The sequence below is a fragment of the Sycon ciliatum genome, chromosome 3, assembly GCF_964019385.1.
Source record: "Sycon ciliatum chromosome 3, ocSycCili1.1, whole genome shotgun sequence".
In the NCBI taxonomy this organism is placed as follows: Eukaryota; Metazoa; Porifera; class Calcarea; order Leucosolenida; family Sycettidae; genus Sycon; species Sycon ciliatum.
Genome location: NC_088645.1, coordinates 26,988,888 through 27,010,678, shown reverse-complemented (window position 1 = coordinate 27,010,678; position 21,791 = coordinate 26,988,888). Strand labels below are relative to the sequence as shown.

The window sequence follows — 21,791 nt, the reverse complement described above, 5'->3', positions numbered from 1 at the left end:
GATTCGCTAATCGCAGCCGATTCTTGAACATCTTTGCAGCAACTGCAGTCGTTCCGCAATAATTGAACTACGCATTTGCCACATTCACACCAGGATGTAATGCGAACGCTATCGCCAGGTGGCCAGCAGTTCTCTAAGCAAACAGGAAGGTCAGTGTCGGCAGCAGCCGCTGCAGCTTCGTCAGCATTTACATCCACTGGCTTCGCACTCGACATCTGCATGATCTCATCCTCGGAATTAGTATTATTTATTTTTTTCTCTACAAAATCCACATATCTCCAGACACTGGGGTGAATGATGGAGTGTGGTGGTGGGGCCCATTAAGCTCCGCCGACCAGATGTCTCAGCTTCATAGCTCCATGGACGCACCAAAGGGAGATTGGGTAGGGAGGATAAAATTGACAAAGAAAACAGAAGAAAGAAAATGGAGAGATTGTGTGCTCAGTGAGCAAAAGAATAAGTTGAGTATTGATGTGAACGCTGCTAGACTTTTAAATTCAAGAGGAGACTGTCTGCGAGGAGAGATTACATGTATGTCCAAGCAGGGTAGGACACTGTACCCTCTTACTCGCCTATGCTATGAGTGGCCCAGTGCCAGTTCGTTTATTCAAGTTCCTTCGCGTACGCGAGGATATCACTGGCGTCCATCTCGCTCTCCTCAGATTCACTGTCATCTCCTGACAAGGAGCTAGGCCTACTGTCTGAATCGTCGCCGCTCATACTGTTTCCGCCTTCGACATTCACGACTTCACTTTCTTCTCCGTCCAAGTCGAAGTAAAACTTCGGAGCTCCAGGAGCTGCTCTATCTCTTTGACGTCACAGCTCCGCGACGCCATGGCGGCGCCAAAAACATGGATCCAAGGGATATTTCAGTTGCGTATATCTTCGGTCGCAGTCACCGGATGAAGACGAGACAGGCACCATTTGACAGGCTGATATTTCCTAATAACATATCTGATGTTGATTTGAGGGTGCACTTCCCCTTTAACAACTAAAAATAAAGTAATAAGCCTGCGAGTAGAGAAAGAGCAGGAGATTAGGGTTCCCAGTAAAAGGCAACGCCTGTTGGGTGTTCCCTATTACAATAATAAATTATACTACTACTACTAGACACTATTAAACAATTTGGTGGAAGAGTTTGTGGAGCGTGTTCTAGGCATAACGCAAAACCGTGTGGAATTTTCACTTTGATACCAGCATGCACAGTAGTAAGAGATAGTACCCGACAAAACAATACACTCTTGCATTATTGGTTTGCTTACTCTGTTCACGTCAAGCGCTCATTATCTGGAGCTGTATTTGATGTGTTTGGACCAGGGAACATGCTTTTTTTCAAAACCTTCCCCACCTGTAAGTATATGCACATGCAACCCAGCGGCAAGGAGCTCCATATTTCATGATTCTTTCTCCATTGTAACAATGGCGCTTTTTTTGACAGACAACGGTGTTGCCGTAGTTATCCATGACTTGTGTGTGAATAACTGACAACAGGGCTGGGTACTATATGTCATGTGGTTGCACTAGCTGCATGAGCTGACTGCTCTCATCTATTTCTAGACTTGAACAAGTTGAGTTCCAGACCTACTGTCAAAGTTTATGATCGGCCATGAGACACGATCCAGGTATCCGTAAATTCTAGCCACATCGCTACAACACTACACAAACATGTAAATGTTCATGTCCAATGTGAGGACAGCCAACTCGTTCGTCAATATACAGACTAATCAGGTGATATGAGTGAAGTTGACCCAGTGGAGTGAACTAAGGATCATGAACATCTTACGAGTGTATAATGGGCTTCCCTGTGGCTAGTGATCTACCATTCAGAGTTTTGATACATTAGGGTACTGCTGTTCCCCAGAGCAGACTTTATCGCTGATGTGACTGTTGCCATGTATGGGTAATCGGCACGAGAGCCAAGTTGAGCTACTCCCATCATCCAAGTGATGTGTACTCTGCCTTTTCATAATTATGGAATATACATACTAAGAACACTGTACGCAAGTACACCAGTAGTGCTGGATAGCTTTCAAACTCCTTCTGCAGTAATAGTATCTCTACAGGAGATTTGTGTGGAATGTACCCGCGCGGCTAGTGCCTCGCACAAAACTGTCAGGCAGCAGCCTAGTAGGCCCTGGAGGTGTCAGTGACAGATGGAATCCAGTTGTTAACCAGCTGACATGAACATACACAGCACTCAGACAGACTGTGACTGGCGTTCAATGTGTTTGGGAAAAAGCTGGACTGCTTCTGGACGCCTTGGAAAGAAATGCCCTGCCGCAGAATGAAATTTAAAAAGAACCCGATTTCTGTAATGCCTTGCAGCTGCATGTATCCAGTTTCAGCTTTGTTGTGTATATGGCGTACAGAATGAAATGGAGACGCAATGCCATTGGCGTGCATACCGGCTTTAGAGGTGAGTCATTAATTCCTGTGGGTGCAATTGGATGATTTGTTGGAGGCCGCTGCACGACTGATGGGCATGGAAAGAGGAGGTGGACAATGCATTTCGAAAACTGAACGAATCCTGATCTTACCATAAACTAGTTTGTGACATATTCATTAGAACATATATGCCACAGGATAGACGAAACCATATGACTATGCAAGCATGCAAGTAGGTGAAGGGACAGAATAGTTTTCCAGAAATGGAAAAAAATGATAATACCGGTATGTACTCGCACATCATTGTGAAAAGAATGATACGCAAACATATCGATATCATCAGAGCATCGCACTGACAATGAGGCCGAATCTGATATCAATGACATTGACAATGATGTTTCCAAAGCCAGATTAATATTAGGCCTGAATCTAACTTGCTGGAAAGCTGAAAATGAAAAGCAGGTGCGTTCTGCGTGTCCAAAGAACAAGATATACTGTAACGATATTTGATTAGTACTGATTACCTTTACACAGGCACATGTAGATATCCTGAGTCTGATCTACGCGCCGAAGGCAGGCAAAGTGGGTTGGCCAAAGACCATGATTGAGACTTGAGACTTGAGACGAGAGGTACCTGGTTCAAGTCCTGCCTGGGAGCGGTTTTTCCAGGCATGCTGCTACCCACAGTCGACTGGGAACTTGTGGCCAGGCACAAGGGATACATGGCTGCGGCTAATGGGGTCTTTTTCGGCACTTGTGTCAGTGGTTGTGAGACTTATCCACTCACCACCACAGTTAGGCGCTGCATCTGCCGCTAGGGTTTACCGGGTGTTAGCAGCTGTCGTGAGCTCCCTTTGGAAACGAACACGATAATTACTTTTTTACTAGATGTATGTTGTCTATTTTCATAGAAGCTGTGTGGCACATCTTTTCTACCTTTTTATACTCTATAAACAAAGTACCGGCATTCACTGTTTGCGTTCACGTGAAGGCAACATAATTATTACAAGTATAGTATGGAATACTGAATGTGACTAATTGATGGTTAATGTTCTTATCTTCGGTATATTCAATGTACAGCGAGCTGGCTCATGGCAGTATGTATCTTGTTGGAGAACCAAGCTGTGAAAGGTAACCATTTATTTATTTATTATTTTAGTATTATACACAACACAAACCCAGCTCGTAGTATACATATGAATCCAAAAAGTATTCTTTCTAGACCATAAATATACATTATATATGTGGACAAAAAAACAAGCAGCTACCGAGTAGGTGCTGTATTGGGCAGCAGTGATGGTGAGGTGCAAGGAGCTCCACCGACCAAAGGTCTCCGTTTCAATGCCACGAGCACGCAAGAGGATAAAAGGAAACAGAAATGTAAAGCGAAGCTAGATCTAGTTATGGAGAGGTAGAATGGGCACAGCGAAGGTAAAAGTGTCGGTATACCGGTATATGTTTAGAAAAAGATAAATCAGACGCAAAGAAGTGGCTATCGAAGAACACAGTAAAGGCTATGGAAGCACATAGTAAGAGAGAAAGATACTAATAACGGCGAGTAAACGGGGGGGGGAGCGAATACGATGTATCTGTGATACTATCTGTGATACTACGTGAGGAGTACTGAACTGCACGGGGAGGGGTAGCAGAACTATCAGCAGCAACTCGAACAACTCCCTACGTCTGGCAAGCAAGGAGCTCGACAATTACAGGAAATATGTTGCCCAGTGCCAGTTGCGGTCTCTCAAGTGTCTGTATACTTTTGCCTTCATTGACAAAAAAGGTTTTTTAGTGTGGGCATAGCGACAGCACGCTGCGTTTCAGGAAGGGAGTTCCATGCACTAAAACAGCAGCAGTTTCGAGAAAGACTACTTCAAGACGGATGGAGTGGAGACATGGAGCGTGTCTGACAAATTTGATAGCCGTGGCTACTGGCATTACTGTGGCGGTTCCTTTTTCTGGGGTTGGCTGGAGAAACGCTATGTGGTCGCAATACAGCAAGTAGCTGAGGAGGATCAGCGATGAAATGCAATGTTACATGCACGAGAGAGCAGCAAAAGGCCGGCGGACAGCCAGACTAGGGAGAATTGCTCCAGGGCCAATGATCCACAGTGCCCATCGTGGAACATTATCCAGGTGTTGAATGTGGCTAGCTGGGGAGCCCATCCACACAAGCTGGGCATACTCCATCAGGGACCTGTCGAAAGCCTTGCAGACAGCCCTTTGGCCAGCCGGCGTTAGAATGTGAGCCGTCGGAGAAAGCTCAGGCGCTCCTGGTTTCTGATAGTCACGGTCCCGAGGTGACTAAGGAAGGACAATTTGGAGTCAAATCGAACCACCGTGCCTCTTGCATTAAAAATCAAGAATCGCGCTCAGGACTTAAGTCACTTTTGCATCAACAGTCGCTCAAACAAAGTGTTCGTGGCGCAAGGTGAAGCTTGTCGTTGGGAGTAATAAGTGATCACAGCTGCTTTTCCTTGTCGGAGTCAAGAATAGAGTGTGTTCTCCAGCGTTGGGAGTAGTGTTCGAGTAGAAATTGCTGAGGAGACGGCGCGGAGGGGCGAGATTTCTTGCACAGGTATGATATTGGCCATATTCCAGCATCGTGGAGTGGAGAAAATTGCAAAAAAATTTTGATTCAAGTAAACCCAAAAAAAAGATTGGGGGCATGCCCTAAGCGCTAGAAGAGGTGTTCTACTATCTGTCGGTGTTTAGCTCTTGGCAATTGAGGACGTAGCTGCCTGTTTTGCCAGCGTTTGTAAATTGGCTATTTTTAAGACGATCATTTGTGGCGTCAGGGGATGATGGCCCTCGTCTTCTGGGATCCTGGCGTGGCTGAGCGGTACTGCTCCAGGATCTCTTCTAAGGTGAGGGAATGTTGGCTTGATGGAGTTTGTTCCTAGCTTGTTGGCATATGATGCGGCGTTACTCGTTTTTAGACCTATAAAATTAATGATGAGATATTTCGACCATTTTGAGGGGTCTTCAAGTTTCAAGGTTCCGTTCAGAAACGTTTTCAAGGGATTTGCACAATCGATCTACGCCCCAAAGGGAACATACCTGCAATTTTTACGCGAAATCGTAGAGATCCACTTGCACACATAGTTTGGTGCTCTCTGACATGCTATCTTTAACTTAAAAGAAAATCAAAGACGTGTTGATGATGTGAAAGGTCCAGAGCAGATTCATTTACAGTGGAGATGTGATGGTGAGAACAGTCGCTGTGACATAGCCATTTGCTGGGCACTGACTTATGCACTAACTGCGCTGAAGTATGTGTATGTGTATATCGCCTGGCGTGCATCGGCGGTGCGACATGAGCAAACTGACACACATGGTGAATAAAAAAGCATTCTGTTTCTGAATTTTCCCGCTCAGAGAGTGGTTTTAGAAAGGCGTATACGCCGTCTCGACAGTCAGGTATGGTTTAAGCACCAGTTCTCTGCGGTTTTGTTTGTAAAGTATCTTTTATTTCCTTCGCCAGTGGTTGTATAGCGGTAAAGGAAGGATTGTTTTCCCAGTAGAGTGTACCTAGTCTCAGTGTTAGTGATGTAATGAGCTAGTATTGTAACACTGTACTGTTGTGTGTGCTCATGCAGGTCGAGGTGTCACTCTCAGTGCTAGTGGTACAGGACAAGCAACAACAGCATTCGAAGTGACCTTTGGTGATGGACAACCTACAGCCGATGTTACCAACTACTTACCTACGTGTGTTGTGCTCAGTGGATCAGGACCATTCATTCGACTAGAGAAGACTGAGGGTAGTCTAGTGTTGGCTGAGACAGGTACCTTCTCAGGAGTTACTACTGTACAGGTGAACACCACAGCACATCCTACACTGGACACATCATACACTGGACTGTACCATTGCAGAACAGCGGATCGCAACTCTTCGCAGACATATCAACTCAACATTGTAGGTAAGTACAAACCGACTTCTTTCTTTCTAATGCATGCAAGGTGAAGAGAAATAATTATAGCAGTGGTTTAATACCGTACGAGGCGCCCGAGCATGAGCACGAGGTTTAGCCCTCACCGACGCTGTACAAAACATCCCTGGCCCGTTTGTCAACGGTCGCGCTAATGGACCAATCAGCGTACAGTTAATGTACCAAAATTGTCAAACTTACCGTAATTCCTTGGTTCATACGGTACGTTGGAGTGTTCAAAGATTTTTTAATGGACCAACGTCTTCTTTCGATAGATACTAACAGATCATCCGCTTCGAATTTTTCGATTTGATTGCAGTTTCTTACAAATTATCGCCGAAGTCGCAACCACTACTTCGTACTGTTGTGCGCAGCGCGGGCTTGCGACTAGTAGGTTTGGAGGTGACAGCGTTGCGAATGACCGAGGGTCCTCGACGTCTGTCTCACCGTCCAGGAGCGACACTGACTCACGCTGCTATCTGGTGTTCACGAGGTGTTTGTCGCGCTGGAAACGGAGCGTCTCTCTAAGTTTGTATCCCTGGTGATGTTTGTGCCTGGAGAGCACTATATAAGTGGTGCTCTTCAGGCACAATCTTCCTCAGCCTACTCAAGCTCAACTGATGAGGGGTGAATTCCCCGAAACACTGTGTATTGAGCAGGGAGTGGTGCTTTCTTGCAGGTTTGCCGAGTCGAAGGTTCGATGGACTTCTCGTGTGCTCTGGATGGCAGTCGTGAGTCAGTCAAGTGTCAAGTAAAGTCGGCGGAATAGCGCGAGCTCCGGTGTGGGGAGCAAACCCTTTCTTACAAATTATCGCCGAAGTCGCAACCACTACTTCGTACTGATTGCAGTTTGGCCGAAAATTACCTCCGAAACCGGCCTCCACTCGTTTCACTTCAAGGCTTTCCAGGTGGACGGTATCGCAATTCGGAAGCGGAGAAAGGATAGCCAGTGCAAAAAGAACAACAACGACGTATTGGTTGTCAAAATCGTCCAAGAAATGAATTCAATAAACCAGTTTCCGTGCTGCGCCGTCGCGGCCCGCTGCGTGAGAAAGGCACCAAAGGGATACTTTCTCGACAAAACAAACAACAACTACGCACAGTGCATGCAGATGCTTTTTGTAGTAAGTTACACAACGACATATTAACATATTACAAAACAGGATAATTCCCCTCCTACCATAAATATCCGGAAGGACAGAGCCTTCTTACAAGTAAGGTGGAACATGTGTTACATCTCAGAGTTTCACACTTGCGAGATCATCAGGCTATATATTTACTGGTCTGAAACGGGGAAAAAGGTTCAGTTACAAATGTATAATATGCAGAGGAAAGTAACTCAAGGATCATTGCGTTGAGGATACAGTGGGAACCTTGCTTATATGTGCACTCACACCCGCACCCACTCTCATCCCCCCGCCCTCACCCCCACACACACACACCCGCGTATGCCCGAGCAATAATCAACAACACAAAAACATATGCTAACACTCACTTCAACACCAACACCTCCACAATAACGCAAACACGTACACTCTCTCACCCCCTCCCCCCTCCCACACACACACATATGCTCGCGAAATCATTGAATTATGCTTTCATGGATTCTCGCATTATGCTCGCAAAATTCTCATAATTATTATACTTTGGCACGTGGGGATACATATTCACTTTGTTGTATTTTTGGAGCCTCAAAATTCGGAAAATAAAGATTTTTTCGTACTTCCAAGTGTACAACAAAGTGTAACAAGAGTATCCCCATACCAAGGTGTCCATGCATGCTAGAGGTCGCCATGGAAAAGAGAAAACATTACTTCCCCCGTTCATTAGTTGACTTCTTTTCAAACGTTTTTACATTGCCAAATACGTTTGAGTTACCGTTCAAATATCATGTTGAACTGTCTTCGTGGTCACCATAATCGCCAAACTGAGTTCACCCTCACCGGACCAATAATCAGCTCATCTCTCCCGTAGCTTCACCTCTCCTTCAATCATGACCGAACATCAACAATACCTCTTAAAGTTTTTTTCATTATTAGAGCAATATCCATAGCCTGCGGTGATGGCTGCTAAAATCCAGAGGTCATGACTTCGTAACACGCATAAATTAATTTACATGCACGCGGAGGTTTGCGCACTACCCGTCATCATCTCGTCCGCCCCAGGATACCTGATAAAGTCTGATTCACTCCCATCTTCTGCTACATGCACTGTATAAACGTGAGAAAGAACATTGAAGAACACGAGTTTGAGCATACGTCAAGAGTATTATAACCCCCCCCCCCCCCCAAGAGTGTGCAACTCTTGATTCCAGGGGTGAAAGTTGGCGCTGAAATCAAGAGTTCGGGTACTTTGATTTTCTCCAGTCGAACATTCGAGTATTCAAGTAGTCTTAAACTCCTAAAGATTGCACACCAAGGATCACCGTTATACAGCCCTGGCTGAACCGATTGGCGGTCACTTTTCTCTATTCATGAACAAATGCTCACCAGTCAGTCTGCACATCAATATCTACTGACTGCTGCTCTGAAACTGCATATTTCTATTGTAACTGAGAAGAAGAGCGCGTGATGACGAATAAGGTGCAAAGTGCTAGCGTAGAAACAAGGCGCTAGACGTGGCGCGTACAGGCAACGATTTAGCAGAGCATGGAGAGGAAAACTGTTCAGCAACATTCAAAGAAGCAAAACGAGAACGAATAATACTTCAATTAAGGCTACCTCCGTAACAGCACGACCTACGCTGCTTGAATACGCCAGGGCTTCGCAACAACCCAGGTCGACCTTCGTGGAGATCCAGTGTCGTTGATGTAGTGCCTCCTCCACCACCTTCCAAGCGACTTTGCGACCGCCATCTTACGGCGTCTGGGTACAAGCGGCGTAAGTGCAGTGCGGCCCGTCAACTTCCTGTCATCCAACAGCCTGTTGCAAAGTCTTGTCAACGTTGTGGTAGGTGGTTCAAGAGTGCTGGTGGGCTGAAGGTACATAAGTGCCCTTTCGCAGGTCCCTCCCAACAGCCATCGCACTCTATCGATCCTGCACCTCGCCTAGTTGCTCATTGCTCATTCCACTGCCCGTCAAGTGATCGGTGTTTTAGGTCTGCTGGTGGATTTAAACGGCGCAATTGCGAGCGTGGCAAGGGACCAACAGCGAGGGAAGGTCTTGCTGTGCGTACGGCGAGAGGAATCGCAGGCAACAATATCTGCGACGACATAGTGTATAGGTTTGTGTGTTGTTGTTTAATGTACGCGTGCACGGGTCCGTGTGTGTGTATGTGCGGATACGAGAGCATGTATATGCGTTGTTCACTGTATTCCTTGACCGTATTCCCCGTTTCATACCAGAAACGTGTTTTCCTAATGACGAGGCAAGCGTGAAACTCTGATTTCCAATGAAAATTGTGTTCCAACTGACTTGTAATAATATCCTCGACACATTAATGATCGAGGTTTCTGCCCTCCAAGTCTTTGTCTCAGAGAGTCTTTTTCAGGCGTGAGGGCTTGCAAGCTCACCCCATCTGTATACGCCACTGGCTGAGGCTACTTCTGCAAACACTCCTTTTTCTTGCAGGAAATGGCTTTTCCCGTCACTGCATGACCAGTTGTGTATTTGGTCTTCCTGGGTCCATTATAGACTGTGCTGGCCTGGACAGTCTTTTCATACATTTCATTACTATTTCCATGTGTCCGTTTGTACAGCTCAACAAGTTCAGTCTGGACCATTCCCTACATCACTGACATTGACCAACACGGGTGCTACTCACAAAATACCATGTATGTCAAGTGGAAACTTTCCTCTCAACTCATATTGGAGCTCAACATTAACTCTGGACACACAGATGATACAGACGGTGACACCTACGAATATTGTGAACTCAACGTTCACCTTCCAGCGGAATGATTCCCAGATTGTGTTTACAGAAAGTGATACATCAGGTGTTACCTTCATTGTAACATGTACGACATCGTATACTACACACTTTGATTGTATTGGAATGGGCTCAAATCCTCCGCGTCCACAAAGTGTGATTGACACATGTGTAAATGCTTCCAAGACAATACATACCACTGTCTCTGTCACAATCCGAGGTTGGTATTATTTTGTTCAGAATTACTTGGTTTGAGTGAATACGAAGTGTGATGTGAACACTGACAATTCCAGATGTTTAACCTGTAACTGTCACTTTGGACAGCAGTGTTGCCAGCCCAGTCGTGTACTCTAAGACACGTTGCCCTCATGACAGTTGGGGTACATACAACGGAGAGGTTAAGATGCACGGTATTTCTGACTTGACGTGAAAGTTCACCTCGCGTTATTTGGCTCGTGCGTCGAAGAATAACGCCAAAGACCTGAAGCTCACATCGACGTTTTACGCCAAATTTGACGTGAAACTGCGCGTCATGCACGTCGGAAATAACGTGCATTTTAACCCCTCTGATGTAGGTAACAAATTCTCTAGTGCTGGGAGAATACAAGTAACGCGGGCAGTATTCTTAGCACCAAATACCTATCTAGGGGTTTGGCAAATTTCACACGTAAACAGCACAGTCACTATCTAACAGTAGAGAATGATTTTATAAACCATCCACCTGGACACTGAACTTTAACCTATTTTTACTATTTCGGTTTCGACCGCTCGAAACCAATACTTTCATTGTCATCCAGGTTTTGTTTAAAGGATTTCAACACGGTCAATTCTCAGAATAATCGAAATACCTACTTACATGTAGATGGTAGCAAATACGCTCAGAATAGACCATTTGACAAAATAAAGTAGGGGGGCGTAAGGGGGCAAGGCATGGTCTATGGGGGCCCCATCGTGCATGAGATCGCGCGTGGACCGCGCAGACTGCACAGCGTGCACAAGCACAGTGTGTACGCGGTGTACTGCACAGAGATTTCGTGTGCTTATTGGTGCCGGTGGCCGTTTCTTGTTTTTGTTTTTTGAAATTTGGTTGTAGTTCTGTCGGTAGTTTTCCTTCGCCTTGCGATGCCATCGCACGACCACTGCTCTGTGTTTGGCTGCTCAAATCGTCGATCAGATCAACGAGATCTGTCTTTTCATAAGTGTCCCACAGATTCCGACCTAAGGGCGAGATGGGTGCAGGCATGTAAGCGCGAAGAGGGAGCGCATTTCACGATCTCATCCAGCACTGTTGTTTGCAGTGAACATTTCAGGGAAAAAGACTTCCATCCAGATCTACCCGGGCTGCCTGCATTACCTTCTGGGAAGCCGCATCGTCGTTTGAAGCAGGAAAGCATCCCCAGTGTTTTCTCCTTTCGGCGACCACCAGCCGAGAGACCCTCCAAGAAGCCGCGGCGAGGAGAAAGTGAGAGTGAGTTTGAGTATCGTGTTGCTCTGGAGGCTGCCGAAACTGAAATCCAAAATCTAAGCACGAGTAACAGAGCAAACACATGAGAGCAGAGCCCACCATCTCCACCAGCAACACAGCCGTCACACACACAGCAAAATCCAGCACAGCGCTATCATTTTTGGCGTCATCTGTGAACACAAGTCGCAAGCTGTACTTGGTAGACTTCTTCTGGGTTGCCCAGCACTTGGCTTCGATAAAAATCTCGGCCTCCACACAGCACACACTAACATCGTGAATGTATCCACCAAAATACAGCTCGTGTCCCCGATCTAGAGGCTTCCTGATGATGAGTACATGGCTCTCACTGGTGCGAACTGGCTTTCCAGTAAGCAGCAAATGCGACAAGATCGTGGATGCTGTTACACGAGGAAGTTTCGATCTGTCTTGGGTCCAGCCAGAGTCAGGAAATACTGGTGCTGGAGTGTGCGTGGCGACGGGAGCTGCATCACGGGTCGACCGCTTGCTTCATGGTGCTTCGGGATTGGATTTGTAGAATAACGCCCTGGATGTAGAACAAATGTCACGCCCAGTTCGTGAGTGAGTGTAGGTAAAAAAAATCAGTCGACGAAGCCCCGTATGAACGTACCTCGTAAGTAGCTCCGCTTTCCGTCCTGTCAACAAACCACCCTGCTTTCGTAGAAAATCTCTCAGCTGCTTCCAAGAAGGCTGAGGAACCTCCTCTACCAACTCTCCGACACTACTCGTACCGACTCTGCCGTCCTCACCCTCCATGACCGTGTGACTCGACTGTGCACCAGCTCTGTCTACTCGAAAAAACAAAACCAGCAAGAAAGTGTGTACTTTGTCTGCTTGACCCAGCGCTGCTGCATGCGCGCTGCTGCAGCCCTGGGTCACCTGACGCCCCCCCCCCCCCCTACGCGTACGCTTGCCCCCTTTCGGCCCCCTACTATTATTTGCGCAAATGGTCTATTGGGCTCAAGCAACTCCGAGGCTTCCACAATGCAGTTTAAAGCATGTTTTCTCACGTTTTATTTTGAAAAGACGCGAAGCGTGAACTCTCCATTGCCCAGACGAGAAAAGAGTATACTCGTCATAAACTCGGAAATGGTCAACCCTTTGCGGGTTTATGAGGAGAATACTCGTCACTCTGACCCCATCAAGTCTGAGTCTGGGCAATAGAGAGTATACGGCTAAAAAAATAATGAACACGTTACGCTCTTTCACCAGATGAATATCCTTGATCTGAACTTCTCCACTTCACGGACAAACAAATGAGTGCCGGGGTCGTGTTGAGCGAATTTCTGCATCTCCACCAATAATTTGATTTCCTTGGAGTGAATGTCAATAATATACGGTGTTGGAATCGATTCCTCGCTTCCCAAGATTGTCGTGAAGCTGCTTTCCTGGTGTAAGGTGTTTGACAACTATGGATTTCCTTTACGAGCATGAGCTCATAGTTGGGTGTTCTGACGTTTTTGAAAGTTGGTCCGATCTCTTCGATTTTAGTCTCATTGGAAGGAGTAGGATAAACTAGCCAGGACATTTATCAGGTTTGCCTAAATCCGACGAGACGTTCAAAAGCTATGGTCGTTTTTTGGCACTTTTGCTGGAACAGTTTTGATGCAGGCCCGTGGCACAAAACCGGGAAATTCAAAACCAACTAGAAAAAGGTGAAAATCATTTTCGCTCAGGGTCTTTCAAATTTTCACAGATGATAGCCAATAGAGAGCTTCTGTCACTTGACCAATACTTTTGGTATTCCATCAAGCCAAATTTAAATTACACCCATAGCAACCACCATAGCAACGCATACAAATTAGTCGGAATGGATGCGAAAGATGTAACCTTTCACAGGCTGAAGCTGACTGGAGTACGGGTACTACGAAAATACATCACCAGGAGGAGATTACAGATTACAGTTATCTACTGTGAAGCATCTATGAAAATGACCTATGCACTCAGGCCAGACGGCACCCGCACCCGGGCATGTTGCGCCGCAGGACAGGATGCATGCAGCCAATTAACAGGTGTGCTGCACCATTGCAGCAAAATGTAAGTTTCAGCCAGGCCAAGCCAGCAGCAGTCCTGCTGATCATCAGCTTTAGAAGGACAACCTGTTTCCAGTCATATACAGCGTGTGCAGCACTTCCGGGCCATTGGCGTCGCACGTTACATGTAATTCATTCGTACGATTTGCCCAATCAACGTTCGGGAGAGATATCCAAGGTGCAGCGCGCACCCTTCAACTGTGTGCCGGTCAGGAGTGCGGCATCAAAGCTGCCATCCTTGCGATGCAAGATGTCTACCTTGAGGGGAATGCGGATGCCATATATATCGCCGATGCTTCGAACGCTCTCAACCGGCTTAACCGTGAAGCCTGCCTACGGAACATCCGTCACCTCGGTCCCTCTATAGCGCCAGCTGTAATCAATACCTTCCGCCAACCATCCCGCCTATTGGTTGATGGAGAGTGCTTGCAATCGTGCGAGGGTACCACCCAGGATGACCATCTGGCCAAGCCCATATACGCGCTTGGAGTCCTCCCGCTTATCAAGAAAGTTGCAGTGCCTGATGCGAAACAGGACTGGTATGCGGACGATGCTCCAGCCGGTGGGAAGATAACGCCTGTTCACCAATGGTGGGACAATCTTGTCAGCCACGGTCGCGGGTATGGATACCACTGCAACGCCCAGAAGTTACTCCTTCTGGTCAAGCCCTCCAGGTACGCAGCTGCTCTCGAGACGTTCGAGGGGACCTATGTGCAGGTCACGTGTGATGGATGCGGCCACCTTGGTGCACCTTTGGGTACGGATGAGTTTGTAGAAAAATGTGTCCAGTCCAAGGTCGCCACCTGGTGCGAGGAAGTTGCGCAGCTCACGACCATCGCCGCATCGCAGCCACAGGCCGCCTACTCCGCCTTCACACAGGGCCTGCAAAACAAGTGGTGCTTCCTCTGCCGGACCTCCTCCATCCCGCCGTCCTTGCTTGAACCGCTGGAACACGCAATCAGCGGTTGGCTCATCCCAGCCATCACGGGTCAGGCTCCACCTGGGACAACTGTTCGCTCCCTACTCTCTCTCTGCCTTGCCGGCTTGGGGACTAGGTATGGTAGACGCTTGTACAGTGGCTGCACAATACATCTCATCCAGAAGGATCACGGCTAGCCTCGTGTCTCGCCTGCTGGAGCAGGAGTCGTCTCTGACTCAGCTCGGGGCCGTCAAGGCGACGGTTCGCGCCGAGAAGCGGAGCGCGTCCAAGTCTATGGCTGACGCACTTCGCTCGGATCATCAGGAGCTTGCCCCTGTTCTTGACCTGGCCTCAGAAAAGGGTCCAACTAGCTGACTGACCTGCCGCCTCCTCAGCCGCCATGGTTTCACCCTCACCAAGGGAGATTTCCGGGATGGCATGTGCCTCCGGTACGGCTGGACACCTACTCGGCCCCCAAACCTCTGCATGTGCAGTAAGCCGCTGAATGTGAGTCACGCCCTGTCGTGCCCGTTTGATGGCTTGCCGACGCTGCGACATAACGCAGTGAGAGACATCACCGCCAGAGCTCTAAGGCAGGTCGCTCATAACAGTCATGACAGTGGAACCCCACCTCCAGCCCGTCACCAGAGAGGCCTTTCGCCATCGCACAGCAGTCACGGAGGAGCAAGCTCGGCTGGACGTTGCGGCTAGTGGTTTGTGGGATGCACGATTCGAGCGCATCTTTATTTATGTACGGGTGCTCAACCCTTTTGGGTCTTCGAATCGTGCCACCTCCCTCGCTGCTAGCTATAGACGCCATGAACAGGAAAAGAGCCGGAAGTACGAAGAGCGAGCGAGTACGCGAAGTTGAGCATGCCTCCTTCGTGCCCGTTGTGCTTTCTGCCTCTGGTGGCTATGGCAAGCATGCCAATGCTCTTTTCACGCGGATCGCCTCTCGCCTGGCTGAGCAGAGCAAGGAGCCATACGCGCAGATTATCTCCTTGCTGCGCTGCCGCCTAGGGTTTGCCCTGGTGCGTTGTGGTGCTATGTGCCTGCGTGGCTCAAGGAGCATTGTTTGCTCCTGCCGCGCCTGAGTCCCCTGCTGTGCTATTGGCCGCGGAGGCACGCATCCAGTGAACCTGCAGTGATCCTACTGAGTGACAGACTCTGTATAATCATAAAATGTATCTGATGATTGTTTTACCCAATGCTGTAGACAGCAAGCTGTTTCGGCCCTAAAGGCCTCATCAGTACAGCTACGAGCTAAATAGGCCGAGCTACCAGCCATGGTGCAAAGGAGGCACCACAGACATTAAGGTAGCTCGTCGCTCTAGCGCCATGATGATTGTTTTATGTAATTGTGTTGATTCTTCAAAAAAAAGTGTAAAATTGCCCATGCTACATGTATGTGGAGGACAATGTACTCCACACATGATACATACGGCATTGCGTAGCTGCACTGCGTTAGCGCGCTGCAAATTTGCAAATTCTCAGAGTGTGATTTCTGTGCAGATTCCCAGGTACATATTGAACGCAGTATGGGCCGGAAATCTGTTCTTGACAATGGCTTTCTCCAGTGTCTAGATACAGCAAAGAGGTTTACCTGATGTGGTACCTCAGCGAAACTACAAATAAACAGCACTACAGCAAAGTCCATCAACCATGTCAACTCCATGTACAATGTACATGTCCATGTACTCCATACATTTGGTATCTTGGAGAAAATCGATCGCTCATAGAACAAGAAGACAGCAGCGTACAGCCTCCAATTTCACACACTGCGTAGTTATTCGACGCTGAAGACGATGGAATGGTCGCAGGCGTTGCGAACGGCCCAGAACAGGCCAAAATCGATACCGATTAATTGCGCAGGGCGGAACATTGCTAAAATTCGTCGTGTGAAAACGGGACTTACGGTCTCAACAGCAGAGACATCTCCTCTTTCCAACAAAGAAACCAACTCGTCCTGAGCTGCTAAAATTTTGCCTGGCCAAGGCAGAAAACACAGTGAAGTACGATTCTGCCACGGACCACCTACAAACCTGTTTCCAGTCAAAATGGAACTGGGTTCGAGGCAGCGAACACCCTGCTCATATTGATTTTCTCTTCAAGGCGTATCCAAGGAGCCCAAAAATGTCAAAAAGTCAAAATTATCAGAAATGGTCAAATAAAATCAATGTTGTGATTTGAAATAGAATGATGCACCTCGAAATTCAGGAATGTGCTTCTTGTGGTCATTCCAGGGTAGGCCCATAGCGTTGAGGTTAAAACCTTTTGCCACTGAGGACATCATTACATGTGTAAGACATATGTCATGTCCTGCGCATTGGACCCACTGACGCCGTGGTACGTTAAGTTTGTAGACTTGGGCATGGTGGTGAAATGAGCAGGATACACCTACCATGAGATACATCTTGCTTGCTGATTTTCCTTAAATTAATAGACAGTTACTAGTATCAAAGTTCAAGGGTAAATGTTTGAAAGTATTTTGATTATGAAGTCTAATGTACTCGTCAGGTATGCATGCCGATCACAGTTCACAGTACTCTTGTACACAAGTATTCTGTGTTGAGTACAGATCTTGTAATGTACATGAAGGTAAGCGCTATCGACAATGAACACAGAAAAGTCAACACTTTGCCGATTTGCAGCCGTACTGAGACATTTGACATCACCTGTGGCGCAGTTCCGCAAGACCAAGGATGACGATGGATAAACTGAACACTGCTTTTTAGATCATGTTGTTTCTACTGAGGCTACTCAGCATCCTCACCTTTTTCTTTCTTTTTACTGGCAAACACAGCCTTACTAATAATCAGGGGAAGAGGTCAACTGAAATGCCAATGAACAACAAGACACAGGAGATTAGGAACGATGTGCGTACGTGGTTGGGAAGACTCATCCGACCGTTGGTCTAGGAATCATAGCCATGTCCAGGCATCCACAGGACTGCAGGTAGGGAGGAAGGGAGGGAGATCCAGTGAGAAAGGAGAGATAGAGCCATAAGAAAGCGAAAGATAAATGAAAGAAAAAACAAGAAAGGGATGATGGACGAGGGTAGTTGCTCATTGACGGGTGACAAAGCATCACAGAGAGTCCGTAGCCCAGAGCCAATTCATTTGGCGCAAGTGGCGGTGGACTTTCCTGTGGAAGGATTGGAGAATCTTCAGCCGTACATGTACATGCCGTACATTACGTACATGCCGGGCGTACATGTATTGTAGGTTCAGGGCACATGTCTTGCGGCAGCCTGATCCATTCATTAGCCATACCATATGGGATCGAACGCTGAAGAAAGTTGGGAGCCGTATGGGAGGGGGGGGGCACTGTTTGTAGCTGATGCATACGGAGCTGCGTGAGATGAGGCTAGCTTCGTGGCGAGGCACGCACAAGCGCAAAGAGGTCTGGATGATCTTGCAGGCACATCAGCTCCCCTTCCATCACATCGATGACCCTTGGGATACCCTGCGGGCATAACTTAACACACCATGATGTCCTCTCAGCCATCCACTTACCTATCACTATAGTGATGGTTATCTCTATATGGCTTGTATCCAAGTATCCATCACATGCTTCTTTTCAAACGTGCATTATAATAATATGAACCGGTCGCACATTGCCGTATGAATAATCATACTGGGGTCATGCATCTGTCAATGATCGTTAACCAGAGTTGCTTGTTGGTGGCGAGGTTGAGGCATTCCTGAATCGGCACATTCAGAGGTACGAGGTCTTCTCTGATGTTGTCGACTAATTTTTTGTGGGGAACGTTTCCTGTATATAATAGCATGCTCTTCCTGTCTAAACGTTGTTATTTTTCTGTCCGATCAACAATGGTTGCTGTTCTTTTTCAAGCTTCCATCAAATTTCATTCATTATTGTCCAATTTCAATATGTGAAAAAATGATTTTCAACAGAACACGGACAAGTGTCGCCGGTCTGGATGTACACTTGTTGTAATTGGACCACTAAAACATTGTCTGCTTCTATCTTTATGGACCATCGTAGCACTTTTTTTGGGTGAGGTTTTCACTAACTGTGAGTAATGGCCGTGCATTTTACCGCTTCGTTCCCAGCGCTATGTCCAGATCTCAATGACAGCAAGTTCAATTACAAACCTATTCCCGGTCTCAGCAGACAACCAGGTACCCCAGTACCCATCGAGTGCAGAACAGGTTTTCTGTCTAACAATAGTATGGAAATAACCCAGTCTATATGCCAGGGCAATGGAAGGTGGCAACCAAGTCCACCATTGTGTGAAAGTAAGTCTGTATCCAAGTGGTCCAAGGAATTCCCAATTCTGAAGCATATTCCGTCCAGTTTCTGTTCACAGCATACTGATATTTTCATTTTAATTGCCCTCTTTAGTCAGATTGAACAATATCGTGGTACAGTATTATAGAAGACATCGCAGTGTTCATCTCATACAGTATTAACACCATGAGGACTTAGAGGCTTCTGTGGAATTTGATATGAGGTTGACCAGCTGTTTCCTTCATGAAGTTGTAGCTACTACCAAGTGCACAATGGTGTTTCATCTTGCGAGTGTGTGGTTTATTTGCGCTATTTTATATATGTTCATGAGAGGGGAGGGTCAGGGAGTAAGGCCAAGTACAAGGAAATTAGGAAATCAAAAGGGTTTGTAAGTATAGCTGTCATCACGAGATGAATCAGTTTCATTGGAATATTGTTTGTTTTCTATATGCTGCATTCTAGGTTGCTCCATGGTTTGCAATAATGCCAGTGTTACCAGCTGTGCCAGGATCACTGTGTCTAACATACAAGGCATAAATTGCCCATGTAGCAGTACTGATGAAATCTGGACAAGGTCTGCTCAGGGCTGTTTGCGTAAGTAAACATGTACCACTGTTTGGTGCCGTAAAGTCCGTTCCTTTCTCCACATTGATGTATGCGTCCGTTTTGGTGAGCTTCTCACGTGTCCATGGTGTATTGGTCAAATGATTACTCTATAAGCTATCGAACGAATATTGCCACTATCGAGTCAAGTATGGAGTACTCTATAAGTGAACCCAGTCGCTCATATGTGCACATTGTCACCACGCCAACATGATGTTACATGACATACATGTTTATTGTACAAGGTAGGCAAATTTCCTAGTTTCGCCCGAAGTCAGTGACGTCTTTCTGACTCTTCTGCTCTCTCTCTCTCTCTCACTTACATATACATAACTATTAGCTTCCAGTAGCAGAAGCACAGCTCTGAAATCGTCGAAAGGAACTACCTCAGTGGACCTTTTCAATTTGTGCTACACAGAAAAGTCAGGACAGCTTACATTCTTGTCATATACGTGTATTCAATCGAGTATCGAGTCCCCACTTGAATTCGAGTACTCAGCGAGTGGGTACTCGAGTCCTTGGTGTAATCCTGTGAGCACTGATTATGTGTGTACTTCCTTAGTCAGCCCTGTTGACAGGGTGTGCTTTTACTCTTATTGCTCTCTGTCCATTCCCTACTTCAGCCACCCATTGCGCCGCTCAAGACTTAAACTTCACTGTCAGCAATATTCCGAGATTGGAAGTGAATAAGTCTATGATTATAGCTTGCGCTGTTAACTACACTTCCACGGGAAATGAGAGTATCGTCACATGTCTGCAAAACGGGACGCTGTCTAACCTACCAGTTTGCACAGGTACGAAGTCTGTAGCACAGGTCTACGTTTTAAAATTTCTCCACTGCAGGGTCGATGTAGCCAGAGAATGGGTGGAAGAATCATGGCTAGGAGAACATACTGAATACCTGGTGGCAATGCATGGTATTACTGCCACCTATAATATATGGGTCTACGCAGACTACACATCATGTTTAACTTAATGTCTAGAAGAGATAGCGAGAGTATCACGTGTTTGTCTCTTTCTCATCATTGGGCTCATGAAAGGGAATAGAGCAAAATATCTAAGCCAGCAATTATTGTGTGGCTGCACCAAAAGTAGCAACCTGCGCTTCCTGCTGACTGACTTGACACTTGAATGAATTACGACTGCTATCCAGAGCGCATGAGGAGCCTGTCGTACCTTGCACTGGTCAAACTTGCAAGAACCCACTACTCCCTGCTCAATACAGAGGGAATTCATCCCTCACCAGTTCGGCTTGTGTATGGGTTTGAACGTTCTGCTCCGAAAAGACTGGATTATGTTGTGTTTTCAAACCCAAACCATCGCTAGGGATGCCTTACACATTTGGAAAAAAACCAGGGTTTGAGATTTGTACGCAAATGTACAGCATCGATGCTAGGCATATGCGGAAAATGCCGGCAGAAAAAATTGGCAGAATTCCGTACTTTTTCTGGTAAATTTCATGCATGTTTGCAAAGTATGTGGATAAAGAAATGGAGCAGAATTCGAGGAATGCCCGCCATAAGGTTTGTATGGCTTGGCCAATTTCACTGCTTTTCGAGCAGAGTCTGCCACCCTTTCGAGCGTTATCGGCACACCCCTAATCGATGCACAAAGGGTGCTAACGTCAGCTGACGCTCTTGCTTCTTTTTAATCAATTTTTTTAACAGACGTCTCAGTAAGAGTGCAAACATTATTAAACAATAACTTTTTTTTGAAGCGGCATTTTATCTCAGATTGATAATTGATATCAGGTTTCTGAAGTAATTATTTGCTTTCTATGGTCAAAGTATAGTTGTCTATTAGATTTAGAGTGGTGTGTTTGTATCTGTGTCTTTATGCCTATAACGTGTGTGCGTTGTGGCGCTGGTGTCTATGTGCGCATTCTGTTGGGTTCTATTTAGAAGTCATTCATATGGATCCAACGATTGTCACGGGCAAGTTCTATTTCGTTAACTACTTCACTCTGCACTTGAACTGAATGCGCCAAGCACTGCATTTAGTATTTAAATCTCGGCATGATCACGTTTATGGATGCAATTGTTCCCACAATATTGGATTTTTATCATCAGATCTCGTAGGTCTCTTTATTTAAGCGCAAAATATCGGGCACAAAACTGAAACTGCATAGATCCGCCTTTGACACGCCAATGCACCAGTCGACCTTAGCTAATTGTGTAGCACTGAAAACAACATGGGAGACTGCAAGCAGCAGTTGCCAAAGCAACTAATGGAATAGACATGACCATCACATCAATGAAAACACCGTTCTGCAAGATATGCTAGAGTGCAAATGTGCACGTGGCTTTTGGTTCCGAGTA

At 46.5% G+C, this 21,791-nt stretch overlaps 1 protein-coding gene across 1 annotated transcript; it reads left to right on the top strand.

Moving 5' to 3' along the window:
* Positions 1–2,323: 2,323 nt before the first annotated feature.
* LOC135812616 (uncharacterized) lies at positions 2,324–21,608 on the top strand. Its single transcript, XM_065325921.1, has 8 exons — positions 2,324–2,416; positions 3,466–3,516; positions 5,985–6,305; positions 10,012–10,401; positions 18,693–18,878; positions 19,333–19,464; positions 20,097–20,267; positions 21,375–21,608. The coding sequence occupies exons 1-8, from the start codon at positions 2,359–2,361 to the stop codon at positions 21,449–21,451; spliced, it is 1,386 nt and encodes a 461-aa protein (XP_065181993.1). The 5' UTR covers positions 2,324–2,358; the 3' UTR covers positions 21,452–21,608.
* The last annotated feature ends 183 nt before the right edge of the window (positions 21,609–21,791 follow it).

Coding starts and splice junctions, on each gene's coding strand:
- LOC135812616 (XM_065325921.1), top strand. CDS start 2,359: ATGGCGTACAGAATGAAATGGAGACGCAATGCCATTGGCGTGCATACC. Junction 10,402..18,692: donor TGTCTCTGTCACAATCCGAG/GTTGGTATTATT, acceptor CTTCGTTCCCAG/CGCTATGTCCAGATCTCAAT. Junction 18,879..19,332: donor AAGTCCACCATTGTGTGAAA/GTAAGTCTGTAT, acceptor GCTGCATTCTAG/GTTGCTCCATGGTTTGCAAT.